General features: G+C 39.4%; 1 protein-coding gene across 3 annotated transcripts in view; it reads right to left on the bottom strand.

The window, feature by feature from the left end:
- Positions 1-16,199, bottom strand: part of SRGAP1 (SLIT-ROBO Rho GTPase activating protein 1) — a 276,854-nt gene that overhangs the window by 44,429 nt on the left and 216,226 nt on the right. For 2 of the 3 annotated variants that reach the window (XM_025476748.3, XM_049115729.1), the window contains 4 exons: positions 9,006-9,033; positions 5,095-5,197; positions 1,096-1,156; positions 699-776 (listed from right to left, as the gene is read on the bottom strand). In XM_025476748.3, the coding sequence (XP_025332533.1) occupies positions 699-776; positions 1,096-1,156; positions 5,095-5,197; positions 9,006-9,033 (270 nt within the window). Of the gene's footprint in view, positions 1-698; positions 777-1,095; positions 1,157-4,545; positions 4,580-5,094; positions 5,198-9,005; positions 9,034-16,199 lie in introns of all 3 variants that reach the window. The other variant, XM_025476749.3, reaches the window with a different exon arrangement.

Below are 16,199 nucleotides of genomic sequence, written 5' to 3'. Positions count from 1 at the left end.
GGCTACTCTGCTCTACACATCATTTTCAGTCAGAGAACTTGGAACAGGAAAACAATCTGGCTCCAAGTTTACCACTTCCACTAAGGTTTCAAACTTTCAAGGGCTCCCTGCCAAGGGAAAAGGGGCAGAGAGAGAGAAGCTTGCCTTGCCTCCATGCCATGATGCCCCTCACTCTGCACGCTTGGCTTGACCTCCAAGCCGAGGAAGGAAGGTGCAGACGTAGCCAGGAGTGGACATGATAGAAATCATTACAATCGAGGTGCATTAATAACTAAGCCATCCCCACAGAGTCAGGCATTTTCACTGATTATACCTAATCCTTACACCAATCCTGGAATTCCGCAGATGATGAAACTGAGGCCCCAACAGGAGAGGAGTAACTTGACTGAAATCAAATGATCAGTAACTGGAAGAGTGATCTGATTCTGGGTCTGCCTAACACTAAAGTGTTTTGCTAGTTATAATGTGCAAAGTAACAGTGCAGTAGGATTTATTTGATAGCCAATTACAATGAGAGTAAGGCACCAACTAAGGTCATGGGGAAGGAGTCTGGGGGTGGTATTAAGAGGAAGGAAAACATTCCTGACGTGCAGCTGGGATGAGTCACTTCCAATATACGGAATGAGTATGCCACTTTAATCTAGAGCAGATGATGCCTTTTTGACATGGTTTGCTTATGGGTACAGACATGCAGTTACCTCTCTCAAATGAATTTTTAATATCATTGACTTCCACCTGGGAACCAGACACTCTGAAAATCCCCTGATGCTGAAGACCTAAAGAGAACAGAAGATGGAGAGGTTGAAAAATCCCATCACAACCTCTAGGTCCCCCTTTTCCCAATAACCAAACGTTAAATGAAAATACACATTTAGTGAAGTGACCCTAGGGATTTTTTTTTTTAAGTAAGAATTTCAGGGGCACCTGGGGCTGGCTCAGTCAGTGGAGCATGTAACTCTGGATCTCAGGGTTGTGAGTTCAAGTCCCACGTTGGGTGTAGCAATTACATCAATCAATCAATCAATCAATCAATCAATCAATCTTTTTTAAAAAAACCCCAAAGACAAAAGAAGAATTCCATAGTTTATGCCTTACCATAGAGATTGATGAACCGAATACAGCTTTCCACAATGAGAGGGATAATCTGTCCCGAGTCCTGGGTAAAGAGATGGAAACCAGTCAACCACAAAAGAGAGGCATAAATCACACATAATAATAAAGTTCACAGTTTAACCCTAATTGGAGAGTACTTTTTTACTCTTTTAGATGATCATTTCCAAATACTTCCCCCTCTAAAATATTCCACTAAGGCCAAAAATAAAAATTATACTTAACCAAAGGTATATTTCAGTTCTGGAGCAAACCAAATTAAATACGATTAAGGCAATTCTGTTTCAATCTCCTCTGTTATGTCTAGAGATGTCAAAGCTAATTCATCTCTTTTACTTATTTTTAGGCTCATGTATCAAAGTGAACACATGAATCACTCCTTTTATTAAGGGTTATTTATACAAGTAATTAATCTAATGGACCTATAGAGAACTCTGTGTATTCCAACCACAGCATCTTAGGGCTGACTGGCTGTACTGGTCACTAAACCCAACCTTTCAGACATCTCGGGATCCTCTCCGTGACATCCCTGAGAGCACGCCATCTGGATGATAACTGTCATAAAACAAACTTACATGCTTCCAGATGCATGATATGAAGATTGCTTTATAGATGATTATAATGTGTTATATATCCATTTGGTTTTCACCAGAACTTACTCATCCTTATAGATTTTTCATCGTTTTTAGGCTTATGAAAAAACTGCACAAATGCACATCCCATTAGATCTTGTTTCCTGAGGAAGGGGCAGTTTTTGCCTCTTTCCCCACGTCTTGTAATATAGTCAGTGCACTGTACTGAACAAATGTGAATTCTGGAAATGTTTTAAAACATGTATAGGATGACAGATGAGATGAAGGAGCTGCTGAAGTCACAGTTAAATATGCATCAATGCCATGCACTCCATGTAGTTAAAGAAGGTTACTGACTATGGAGTTATTTTTCATGTACTTTTAAAGACTCTGCTCTTTCAGGAATTAGATCTTTACAGGAAACATGGAGGTTCAAAATGAATTAGCAGACATCAGGTACTAATTCATGAGGAATTTTATTCTGAAACACAAGAAGAATTTGGTTGCTTTAATATATTAGAACAATTCAGAATCCACTAACCTTTCCACTTAAGCAACAGGGGAAGGACTGGGAATAATGCAGCTGAGCCATTAAAACTCTTTACTATTCCTAGAATGGCTAATACACTTCTTGAGGAAGTTTTATTTTAGGTTTTAAGACCATCTAATCAGTGTGTAAACCAGTTAATGCTTCAATCACTTCTGGAGACTGTATTAAGCTTCTCTAATTAGCTAATTTGTTTTAGGGATGTACATTTTATTAATTTCTTAGAGAAGGTCCTTAAGAATAAAAACTCTTTAGTGTGGACCAGTTAGCTCAAGAAGAGCAATGTAATTACATTGACACTTACTGAGTATGTGAGCGGATTTTTCTTTAAGATACAAGTGTGTTTTAGGGGAAGTAACTCTTTTTTTTTTTTTTTTTGAAGTAACTCTTACACGAACAATTCACTTAACACTGTAATCTAAAAGAGCAACAAATATTTAAATGTAAGTGATAAAAGGAGAATATTAGTTCGCACTTCTGCTGAGAACTTAGTATTAAAACAAAAAGAAAGAATAAAATGTTATTAAAAGAAAAATGTTTGCACTAAGAGAGTTCTAAATAAAAATGTCTTAAGTTTGCACATTATTTAAAAAAATCTTTTCATTTTTACATTTACTCAGGTAATTGCCAATTGTTTGCTTACCATCAGTATTTTATTCAGATACAATGAATTTTGGGGTCAAAAAAGTAATAAGTGTGTGTGTGTGTGTGTGTGTTTTGATTTCATTTCATGGATGCCAGATGCTGTGGTGGAAAATATTTTATAAGAAGTGAAACAATGGGCTGTGCTCCACGTATCATTCAAATCTATCCCTTTGTGCCTCAGTTTCCCCACAGGAAAAAGGAAAGGTGATTTGCTCTTGCTGTCTCACAATGATATTGTGGGGACCTCAACTGATGGAGCACTTTTCAGAAGCACAGGGATCTCGAGATCCACTGTTTCACTGCTATAACCCAAGATTCTCTAATATGCCATCTGGGACGTGCAAGAGCTTACCTAAGTGAATTGCCCATGATAACTGGTTTACTCCTTCTTTAGTACCTAAGTTTGGTTTCCATTAACTGTTCTTAATGAAAAAATGTTTTAAAAATGTGAGCTCTCCTAGCATCTTAAGCAGTCACCCTCGTACTGTGTTATCAAATAGAACGGAATCACACACTTGTTTCTTTGAGCTTTTCTATATTCTCTCTGTCAGGCCATCAGCTGCACATCTCTGCTCTCATCTTATCTTTATCTTCCCTTCTCTCCATCTAATTTGCCCCTGCTTATAAGCCTTGGGCTGGGAAACTAATCAAATTTGACAATAATTTTATATTAAATTAGAGCCAATAAGGCTCTTTGGAGGCTTACAGCAGTGGGTTTGTGATTGCAATTTAGACTGTCCAGTGGCTTTCAATCTCTGTGTGTGTGCAAGCATATGTGTATCTATCTATCTATCTGTCCTTGCCACATGCGCGCACACACATTTTTTACCCATTAATGCACATATTTGACAAGATCTCCCTTTAAAGACATGAAGACATCTGTAACATGTTAAGGGAGGTTGCTAATGATGTGGTTTCCTACATAAATTTACTCTTCAGAAACAATGGAGTCCGTGACATAAAATGTTAGCCACGAAAGAGAAAGCTCTTCTCTTTTATGTATAATTTACATGAGGGTCCATAATCCAGTACTAATGTGCATTTGGTATTGAATATTGACTTGCCTTAACAAAAGCCCTCGACTCAAACTTGGTACAACTGCCAAATACGTAAGGTGAAAACTAAGTGTTTATCCACTTTAGCTAGATTTTTTTTTAATAATAAATTTATTTTTTATTGGTGTTCACTTTGCCAACATACAAGATGGCTGAAGAGTAGGGTCCCACTTTTACTAGAAACGACAATTCCTCTTAAGTCAGTGTTTGATTTCTATAATTCTTTCTATAGTAAGTGAGAGAGGAATCTATAAATAGTAAAACCTATTTTTTTTTTTTTTTTTAAAGATTTTATTTATTTATTCATGATAGTCACACAGAGAGAGAGAGAGGGGCAGAGACACAGGCAGAGAGAGAAGCAGGCTCCATGCATCGGAAGCCCGATGTGGGATTCGATCCCGGGTCTCCAGGATCGCGCCCTGGGCCAAAGGCAGGCGCCAAACCGCTGCGCCACCCAGGGATCCCCGTAAAACCTATTTTTAAACCTAATTTCCAACTGCAAACATTTTTCTTTCAAAGACCTTAAAACATCTCATTAAAGCCAAGCATGATTATGATTTGAAAATGATACCAGGAGTAAAAGAGGTTGTGCCCTCGCCTCCCTGTAGCACTATACCTGATGTCTTGCGTGTGAGTTCCTTCGTCCTCGGCTAGAAGCATTATCAGAAATACAGGATGAAAAAGAAGACAGAGTAAACACAGCAGAGATACAAGATACAGACCACAGGGTCTTACAATTTATCCAATATAATGAATTCCTAAAGTCATGGGAAATCCAAACTCTTGCTGTGCTTCAGAGCTACCCTAACAATATACTTTAACAATTTTGTGCCATCTAATTTGCAGGAGTAAAAACAGAGTATTTTATCAGGTAGCTCTTTTCCTTTTTGCACAAATTATGGCCCCACCCTTTTTTATTTTTTTAAGAAAGGAAGAGGGCCTTCTCTTTTGCCAGCATAATACCCACATTTATTTTCTCTTCTGAAGGCACTCAAACCAAATATTCTTTCCTCTCTGACTTCAGGAAATATTATATTGATTTTCTGGGAAAGCAAAGAGCCCCAGGACAGACTTGGACATAATGACCTGCCTCCTTTTATGAGAGGCTGAGACCATTATAGTAAGAAGCGTGGAGATCAGCCACTCAGATGGCTGGTGCCAGTACCTTGACGAATGTTTCCAAATCCCCATTAAACAACTTAGCATTATACTGTGAGCGGGGTCTGGACTTCCTGTGTTTCTGGGGCTTAGGGGGAACATTTGGAGGCCTAAGGGAAGGGAATATAATTACTGAGCACGGCAGAAATCAAACAATAAATTAAACACCCATAGGTCACATCAAAATCAAACAAACAGGAATTCTTGTGTTCCCTCTCCACCCCCACCCATGGGGGAAAATAGTCCTTCCCCCCTTTCCCATTTATTTACTTTCACCTATGTAATCAAAAACTATACAAACCATACATTCAGACTACCCCTTTTCTTGCATGCTGTATATGACATTTGTTTGCTAGTTTGTTTAAAAATGGGATTGTGAGCTATCTGGCCAAGTGTTACAAACTCGACTGGCTTATGAGTCACAGAGAAAACCCAATGAGTCATAAAAATCAGGGATCTTGATAAATCCCAATATGAGAAATTAAATATAACATTTTTAGTTACAACATAATTCTTCAGCGCAAATAACATCTCATCTGTTCAATATTCCTCAGATACAAATGGGGCTTTAGTTTATGCAAAAGTGACTACTGATGGGGTCACAAGTGAAAAATGAGTTTGGGGTTTCAGTGTTTTCTCAGGGAGGGGGTGGACACAGGCTCATATGAATTATTATTTCTTTATAAAAACTATCTCATCGCTTAAATATTTAGAGCATTGGGAGGCACCCCTTTATTCTGTTCTGGATTCTCCATCTCCAGTCTGCCTGCTTCGAGGCCTAAACTAGTCTCTCTAACGGATGTGTATCAGGTGCACCTCGCACTCTATTGAGACCCTGCATCATCTTGCTCTGTCATGGAGAGAGAGGGAGCCTCTTTGGCCTCTTCCTTTAGAGCACAGAAGGCCAGAAGCACCTGACTCAGCTTCTACAACTGTGCTGACTGGAACACGTGGAAGAGTCCCAGGACTGCTCTCCAGACAGTCCAATTTTAACTTCTTAATTGGAAGGCTTATAGGAGGGTATACATCACATCTGGAAATTAGGCAAAGCCCTTCATTACGCTGCAGACTGTCTAGGAAGAATTACCTTTCCAGTTCACTGAAGCTTAGGAAGGCTAGGTGAGCAATAAAATCCCAAGAGTATGAGGAAGACGGACTAGATTCATAAGATACTATCACATTCTTAGGCTATCAAGGGAGGCAGAGGAGCAAACTTGCCTGCCTTCCACTGGTAAATTCTAAGACTCAACTAGCTGATGGGCTCACAGGGCTAACAGGGTGTGCGCAAGCGGCACCCGAAGCCCCACATGCTCGAGAGGTTAAGAGGAGTTTTCGCAAGTGTCTAGACGTGAATACGGAAACTTCTACCAGGGGCATGTCATGTCCAGCCACTGCTGAAGTTTCTGAAATCTCTTGTAGACCCTGGATTCTGTGCTATTCACCGAGGAAAGGATCTCGTGGGCATAAGAACCAAGACAGTCACCCACCAAGGGGTTTAACTGCACTTGCTTGATTTCAGCCACTCTTTTCATTATTTCACAAGTGATTTTTAAAGATTTTAAATTTTAATTTATTTACGGGGGGAGGGAAGAGAGGGCCAAGGGAGAGGGAAAGAGAGCCTCAAGCAGACTCCACCCCCAGTGCAGAGCCCATCGCTGGTCTCAATCTCGTGACCTTGAGCTGAAACCAAGCATCAATGCCCAACTGAATGCACTACCCTGGTGCCCCTCGTTATTTTACAAGTGTTTTAAAATGCAGACTTTATTTTTATTCAGGTATGGTGAGGCCAACAGATCAGAAGCAACTGCCATTGCAGTTTGTTACCCACACCTCCAAGGGGAGGGGGCATGGTACTACATGGGAGAGGGGTACACCCGAGGTCAGTTGCGGAGGCAGAGGGAGTGCAGGCAGGTTTAGGATTGGCTAAATTGAATAACTTTGGTGGGCTCTGGGGAATAGGGACTGATTCTAGTTGTCTGGTACTGGGCTTTGTGGTGATCAGGGAAGGGGGAGAGTGACCTTGAATGTGAAAGCCTAAAGGGTGTGGCTGGGGTTAGGGTCTGGATTGGATGGTTCACACACAAAAAGGCATGCTTGAGCACTGGACCTTCACTATTTCAATGAATTGACTAACCTTGGGAGTGACAGTCCCCTCTAAGATCAGCAAAGCCCCAAGATCTCAAAGCATCCAACACAGAAATTAGAAAAAAAAAATAGTTATGACAAGGCCCAGCAGAGCTGCACACTTGCTGACACCTGGAGCCGTTGACAAAGCTAAGGGGTAAGAACACAGACTCCGCTCGTTTGGTCACTGAATCGTGGGACAAGCAAATCCTGTAGTGGAGCCAAAGCCCCCTAGGAGGGCTAGATCATTGCTCCTGTGTGACTCAGACGAGCAGAGTACCCCCGGTTGAGGCAATGGAAGATATATCTCTTGAGTTGTCTACCATAAGCCTGCAAGTTGCCTCTCCTGACTATTCTAAAGTAGGAGACAGATGTGAAGACGGTCCTTGGGAAAGACACCTGACATGAAAACAAACTGCCGAGTGCTTATCAAAGTACTTTCTGCGGCAGAGGTGGCTTATCAGGCGCCTGATGGCTCTGGCTTTACCATGTACACATCCAGTGAACAGAACCGGGGCCATGCCATTCAACACTTGGGTTGTGTGACACGTTCTGGTTTGGTGTCTCCCATAGGACTTCTGGATAATCTGGCCTCCTGTGTAGGACCCCATGTGGAGGAGAGGAAGCACGAGTCGGGTCAACATGAGTATCTAGTCTTTTAGCAATGATAGTTCTTACTGCAGATTAATATATTTGTATTCCTCCCTTTTTAACACAAATCCTTTTTTGAAGTGCCTGACATTAATTATAATATACAGACAACAGGTTAACCACTCGATAGCACGGAGATAATATATATGAAAAAAGCTTCATAAACTGCATATTATGCAGAAGTAATATTCCTCTTTGTCATGCACATTAGGTAGAAAAAAAAAACCCTCAGTATTTTTGTAACATTTAGACAAGTCACCAGGTGTATCTTTCTAGTTGATTCACCAAGAAGAAAGGCTTCCTTTTGAATAAACTGCCCAGCAGAAACATTATAGAGCCTTGAAAATCAACTTGCCAATTATTGCAACACACACACACACACACACACACGCACGTACACCAGTGTTCTACATGCCTCTCACCTCAAAGAGAACTCTGCTTCAAGAGTGTAAAGTCTAGCTAGGTTAATTAGAATAATTTCTGGCTGTTACAGAAATGCTGGCACAGAAAAATAAAAGTTGCAAACTTTTCCCAACCCAAATCAGAATCTAATCTGCTTCCAAAAAGGCTTTTCTTTCTCAGCAGTAAGTAGCTTCAATCCCTTTATGAATGGAAAAAAGGAAAAAAAAAAAACAAAAGAAAAAAATTGCAAGATGGCTGTAATATTAAAAGTTAAATCTTTAATGTGAACCCAAACGGGGTAAGAAGCTAAAATCCTGAGGGTTCGATATATTTCTACGTTTTATGGAAAAGTAGGAACAGAAAGTAACTGATCATGCTTTCTATTTGCTAACATAGCAGATATGCACATAACGTTGCTTCTTAATTAAATTATCAAATCAGACTATTCCTAGGAACTGAAAGTGTTTTGGATCAGATAAACCAAGCCCATTCAATTTAGGTCTTCCTTAAGCAGTCTACTCATTAAAGAGCTTTATAATTACACTGGGAAATGCTCAGATCTCCCAGAGCAAATCTGGTTTGGTGAGAACCCCAAACATTTCAGGTTACTATGTTTTGTCGAGTCAAAATGATATTCCGTGTTAACAAAACACGTTCATTCTCACAGCACTGAATGGTTGCTTGTTTTTAAAGAAAAAAAAAAAGAGAGACACAATGAATTACAATAAAATATTTTCCTACCTTGTAGTCATATATTCAGCTCTATGACCTATGGGGAAAATAAAGATTAAAATAAGTAAAAGGAATGGAATCAGTAGAATGTGTATTTGGTAATTTTTTGTATCACCCATCCCTTATTTTAAGATGCTGAGTTTATAATAACTTACAAATTTTATGGTGGAAGCATGAGGATAGCATAAAATGACAGACAAATAATTCAAAGTAAACATTTCATAAAATCTATGCCTAAAGTTCAATAAATCCTATAAATAGGGAGAAACATGTTTCACTTGGCAATTTGAGGCGGGATATTATTTGTTACTCAGAACACATGAAATAGTTGCTTAATCTTAACTGTTAGGTTAACAAGGAAATACAGATAAAACACATCTGAAGTTCGAACGTTAGTTATTTCCTGTCTTGATTGATACCCAGGGAGGAGAAGGTGGTCAAATAGGGTTGGGAAAACTCTATTTCTAGAGTTTGAAATAGTAGAGTTGGAAAACTCTACTTCTTTATATTAAGTTCGTGTTCTTTCTATAATATACGGTCAGGTGAGAAGTTGCGTTTTATAATCAGAATGATGCTGGCAGAAATTAAGTACAAGGACATTAAAGTATGCTACATTCTACAGCCTGTAAGCTAATAGCCTTCCAGAGTTCCCTGTCACTTAAAACATGAATTTTTGGATTTATATATTTGTTATATATTTATATTCTATACATAATAAATATGTTATATATATTTTATATGCAATAATAAATAGTATATATAATATATAACATATATATTATATATACATATATACACATATTACATATTATATATGCAATATATATAATATATGTAATATATAATATATAATGTTATATATATAATATACTATATTACATATATTATTGTATATATTTATTATATATAAAATATAAATATATATAACATATAAAATATATAAATATATATAAATATATATGACACAAGTATATAAATTTTTTGGGCTTCTTGACTTGTTTTATTTTTTAATTTTTTTTTTTTGTTTTTTTTTTTTGTTTTTTTCCTTGACTTGTTTTAAACATCGGCTCTGTATTTTCATAAAGCACCTACAATCTGCTAATTCCAAGTGTGAATGTGTCTGTAGTTGCTGTTTGCTCTTTCTCACACTTAGGGTGGAGCTGTGGAAGGGGTGCAGAAGAGTGAACCATTCCACCAATTTGTTTGCAAAATGATGATCGTGGTCCTGAAACAGCCTGAAGTTCAGTGGCAGAGAAGGGTCCTGGTGCAGCACCAACAGGTCCGCCCAGCCCATCCTATCATAATGCAGTGATTCAGATTCCTGGGGTGAGGCCAGTGTAACAACTGTGGAGAAAACTGGCTTGTTGGACATGGTGAATAAACACTCCCAGGCAACAGAGTCTTTTACTCCATTATTTGCTTTTGAAGAACAAAGGATTTGACTAACATTCTGTTTATTGAATGGGGGACGATAGTTAATATTAGAGAATACCTTCCTCAACCCAGACTCAGGCCACTAGAATCAGTTCTGGCCATGACTTGGAGAGGTGGGAAGAAAGGAGAGGAATCTGTTTCCCCAGGGCCCCCACCCCCTGCTACCCAGTTCTGTCATTTAACTCTAGCTCCCTTCCTTCTGCTGGCCTTTTGCTATTTTGGGGGATGAGAAAAAGGAGAAGGTGGACAGAGAACTCCAGAATAATCTCTAGCTATTCATAAGCGGGAGAGACGATCTACTATAAAGTGGCGTCTTCTGGGATACCCTTCAGCAGGAAGCTGGCTGTACAGGGTAGACAGGGCTGGAGATTAAGATTTGAGAGTTACCACCATCTAGGTTGTTCTGGGGCACAAGACCCAGCTGAGATTACACAGGGTGAGTTGGGAGAATAAGCAAAAGGTTGACTTTACTATCATAGAAAAGTGACGTAAAATATATTACTAACAACAATAAAAATAGCAATGATGTCCAATACTTATTAAGACACTGTTCTAAGTACTTTCTATACATCAACTCATAATTTTCACAAAACCTTATGAAGCAGGTACTGTTATTTTTGTTTTATGGAAGAGAATGAGCATATAGGAAGCAAGTGATTTACTCAAGGTCATGCTGTTAGTATACGTGTCTGGCCCTAGGGTCAAGGTTTACTTTTTCCCCCATACATATCTGAATCTTAAATTTTTTTTTTTAAATTTAAATTCAGGTTAGTTAACATATGGTGCAAATATTGGTTTCAGGAGTAAAATTTAGTGACTAATCATTTACAACTAACACCTAGTACTCATCCCAACAAGTGCCCTCCTTGATGTCCATCACCCATTTAGTCCATTCCTGCCCACCTCCCATCCAGCAACCCTCAGTTTGTTCTCTATAGTTAAGAGTCTCTTATGGTTTGTCTCCCTCTCTGTTTTATCTTATTTTTCCTTCCCTTGCCCTGTATTTATCTGTTTCTTCAATTCCACACATAAGTGAAATCATATGGTATTTGTCTTATTTTGCTTAGCATAATACCTTCTAGGTCCATCCACATTGTTGCAAGTGGCAGGTTTTCATTCTTTTTTGGTGGCTGAGTAATATTTCATTGCATATATATATACCACATCTTTTTTTACTCATTCGTTAGTTGGTGGACATATGGGTTCCTTCCATAATTTGGCTATTGCTGATAATGCTGCCATAAACACCAGGGTGCATGTGCCTCTTTGAATCAACAATTTTGTATCCTTTGGGTAAATCCAGTAGTTCAATTGCTGGGTCATTGGGAAGTTCTATTTTTAACTTTTTGAGGAACCTCTACACTGTTTTCCAGAGTGGCGGCACCAGTTTGTATTCCCACCAATAGTGCAGAAGGGTTCCCCTTTCTCTGCATCCTGGCCATTCTGACTGGTGTGAGGTGGTATCTCATTGGGGTTCTGATTTGTATTTCCCCAATGATGGGTGATGTTCAGCATTTTTTTCTTGTGTCTATTAGCCATTTATATGTCTTCTTTGAAGAAATGTCTGTTCATGTCTTCTGCCCATTTCGTAACTGGATTATTTATTTTTGGGATTTTTTCTAATTTATTTATTCATGAGAGACACACAGAGAAAGGCAGAGACACAGGCCGAGGGAGAAGCAGGCTCCATGCAGGGAGCCTGATGCAGGACTCAGTCCCAGGACCTTGGGATCATGACCTGAGCTGAGGCAGGTCCAAGTGTCCCTGGGGTGTTGATTTTGAGGAGTTCTTTATGGGTTCTGGATACTAGCCCTTTATCTGATATGTCATTTGCAAATATCTTCTCCCAATCCACAGGGTTGCTTTTTAGTTTTGTTAATTACTTCCCTCAGTGTACCGAAGCTTTTTATCTTGATGAAGTCCCAATAGTTTATTTTTACTTTTGTTTCCCTTGCTTCTGGAGATGTGTCCAGCAAGAAGCTGCTGTGGCCAGGGTCAAAGAGGTTGCAGCCTGCATTGTCCTCTGGGATTTTCATTGTTTCCTGTCTTACATTTAGGTCTTTCACGCATTTTGAATTTATTTTTGTGTATGGTGTAAAAAAGTGGTCCAGTTTCATTCTTCTGCATGTGGCTGTCCAATTTTCCCATTTTTTGAAGAGACTGTCTTTTTCCATTGGATATTCTTCCCTGCTTTGTCAACTGACCATAGAGTTGAGTGCCCATTTCTGGGTTCTCTATTCTGTTCCCATGATCTATGTGTCTGTTTTTGTGCCAGTACCACACTGTCGTGGTGATCACAGCTTTGTAATACAGCTTGAAATCAGGCATTGTGATGCCTCTCACTTTGCTTTTCTTTTTTAACATTACATTGGCTATTTGGGGTCTTTCCTGAGTCCATGCAAATTTTAGGATTGTTTGTTCTAGTTCTGTGAAAAATGTTGGTATTATTTTGATCAAGTTTGTTTTAATTCTAGAGTTGAGCTCCCAAGTAATATACTGTAAAAATATAAGTCTTATTCCCTAGCAAATACTTCGAAAGATCCTAAAAGAAAGGTAGAGATGGCTTATGCTTTTGTGTCCCCCATATGGCTAAAGTCATATACAAAATACTAAAGATGTACTAAATTATATACCACATAGTAAGTTAAAATTTTCAAGTATTGGGATGCCTGGCTGGCTTTGTCAGTAGAGTGTGCCACTCTTGATCTAGGGGTTGTAAGTTTGAGCCTCACGTCAGTTATAGAGATTAAAAACAAAATCTTAAAAAATAAAAATGAACTAAAAATAAAAATTTAAAGTGTCTACAAATTAAATTGGATAACAGAGGTTAATCACTTTCAAGTGATTCAATGACAAAGTCACTAATAACTCCTTACAAATGAAATGTTTTATATAACCTTGAAATTCAGCTACTTTTGTTAAAATATCCCAAGCAAAGAGCCTCTAGATTTAGAAAAAAGATCATATACTAAATGGCTTAAAATCATTTTGCTCCATCCATCCATGGTTAATAGTATGGGATAAAAAATTAAAAACCTATAAAAGATACATTTTGATTAATGAACCAAGAGCAAGCTTCACAAGAACAATCATTCATAGTGTAACTGCCACCAGCACATCCATTGTTTTGTTCAGCTAATAGTACTGAGTGCGCCTCAACTGATGAATGAGGTTTTATTTTTTAATCAGTATCATCATTAATAGATCAATAACACACAAGCTTAGAAGATTCTGCTTCCCAGAGAAATGTGAAAGCTTCCAGTGGTTTGAGGATTAGATTTCAATCACTTTCTTTGGAAGGCTATTTAATTATTAAAGACAACAATTTCTTCCTTTACTGCCACCCCCCCGCAACACACACACACACAATATAAGCCATTTGGAGGCAAAAAATGACCCATGACCCAGGATTATCTTGTTCTTGCTACAAACACCTACTTTGACTACTCCGATCATTTCACCTGAGAATTCAGAAGTGGATTATTTTTCACACTCAAATGTATTTTATCACCACAGACTAAAAGGGAAAACCAAAACAGTTTGGTGGCAATTTGAGATTTAAAAAATCCCAACTAGATGAAATACTTAAAATGTGCACAGCTCTAACCGAACGGAGGCACCCAGAATTGGATCCCTTGTGAATGTCCGATAAGGACTCCTGGCATTCTTTTACGGTCCTTTTTCTTCCTTAAGAACACACTGCTTTTCTAAAAAACATAATTATGCACAATCAGCTTCTCTTTTCCAAGTATGTTTGTACTTCTACTCAAAGACAGACAATGGATTGAATGAGGATAATCCATTTAATTCCTTTGTCAGAAACCTTATGCCCAGGTCTAGAAACAATCTAACATGGGACTCGGCTTCCAGTGTCAGATTTTCTGTATTTAGCGAAAATGGCACTGATATTTACACACCCCCTCTTAACTCCAACGTTGCACACAAAGGGGCCAGTGTGAACAGGAGAGCTCATTATTAAAAGAAAAAGAAACAATTTCAGTGCCTCAGGTTTACGGATATATATCTCATGTACTGGGTTGATGTAACGTCTCCAAATTGAAAACAAATGACATCACAAAAGGATTTAATGGCGTTGCTGAAGGATGATGAAGAAGGTAGTGACTTTGGTCTTAACAACCCATTATGTGTTTCTTTGTATTTCAACAGTTTTCAAAGATTTGGAATTCTGAATTTTGACAGTGCACCTTTAAGAGTCCAATCTAGTTGCTTCACAATGTTGTAAATCAAAGGACTTACTGGGCCTCTGGTAGGCTGCCAAAAGCAGGCAGTAAGGCAGGCCAAACACATGTCTGTAGTTACAGTCTCAGCTGTGTACGATCAACTGCTAAATCCCTGGGTTAGGCTCTATTTGTTTTACTACGAAGGCAGTTTTTGCAGCAGTGAGTCTAGTCTATTTCAGAGATATGATTTCTGTAGGAAAAGCCAGGACTGTCCCCAAACACACCATCTAATCCTCTGCTACTAACCTGATTTCCCCAAACCCAAACTTGGATTCCTTCATCAGGACTCGCCATTGGATCATCTCACTGTGGGACAGGCACCATTAACTCTCCTCGTCTCCATTGGTAAAAACCTATTACCTCGAACAGGGCTTGCATGGAAAGCTAGCAGGCTCACATGGTGGAGCTGAAAGGTGGGGCAAGCTCAGCCTTTCTCTGGGCAAAGCTGCCAGGATTAGGCCTGGGCAGCGACCAACGTGCAGTGTGCTGCCAAGCCCACGTGTGGGGTGGGGCCAAGGGTCAGAGAGGCCTGCAACAAGTGGGCGAAGGCTAGGGTGTCTGATGCCATCGGATGAGGACCACCCAGTTCCTGAGTCAATCCAATCTGGTGAAGGCCTGGTGCACCTGAACACAGCTTGTGTCACTAAGATACTGGAACCCGGGATCCCTGGGTGGCGCAGCGGTTTAGCGCCTGCCTTTGGCCCAGGGCGCGATCCTGGAGACCCGGGATCGAATCCCACGTCGGGCTCCCGGTGCATGGAGCCTGCTTCTCCCTCTGCCTGTGTCTCTGCCTCTCTCTCTCTCTCTCTGTGCGTGTGACTATCATAAATAAATAAAAATTAAAAAAAAAAAAAGATACTGGAACCCATCGAGAGAAATTCCAAGTTAAAGAAATCTGGGCTCAGAGTTCACAAGGTACGATACAGCTTTGCACAGCACAGGGGCTAACGATGGGGTCTGGCAAAAGGATTCAGTAAGTTGGCTAAAATACAGCCCTATCCAATAATGGCATGAAAAATAATAGGAACCGCTGGGGCTTTCTCTCCAGGAGGCATTAGGGAATCTACGTAGAATGAGCATCATAAAAGTTTCAGATTGTGACCCCAAGCGAATTAACACATGTGTCTGCACACATGCCAAGAATGAATTCACCCACTACTTCATTCCCTCCAGCTCATGATTTCTAAAGTGGGATGCCGTCCTGCAGGGAAGATGCCTGTAAGCATCCATTCACACTTAGCGATAATTTATGCTTTGGGACCGGCCACTGACCTTGGGGGCATCGCTGAAATATCAGGCCTTTTGTGGCAGGTGGAAAAAACAATCTTATATGATACTATGGAGGAGAAAAGAAAAAAATTGGGACATGATTGCTGCGATAAGACAACTATTCAAAGAAGAATAAAGAAAAAAATAAGGAAAAGAGCTTCTTAAAAAAAGTTGCAACCTCCGTTATAGAAGAGCTGAGAGCTTGTACAGGGCACATTCATGTACCCTTCACTGAGATTTCCTAACTGTTAACATTTTG

Source organism: Canis lupus, chromosome 10 (genome assembly GCF_003254725.2).
Source record: "Canis lupus dingo isolate Sandy chromosome 10, ASM325472v2, whole genome shotgun sequence".
NCBI classification, from domain to species: Eukaryota; Metazoa; Chordata; class Mammalia; order Carnivora; family Canidae; genus Canis; species Canis lupus.
Note: the sequence above shows the minus strand (reverse complement) of the source record. Positions and strands in the feature narration are given on the sequence as shown.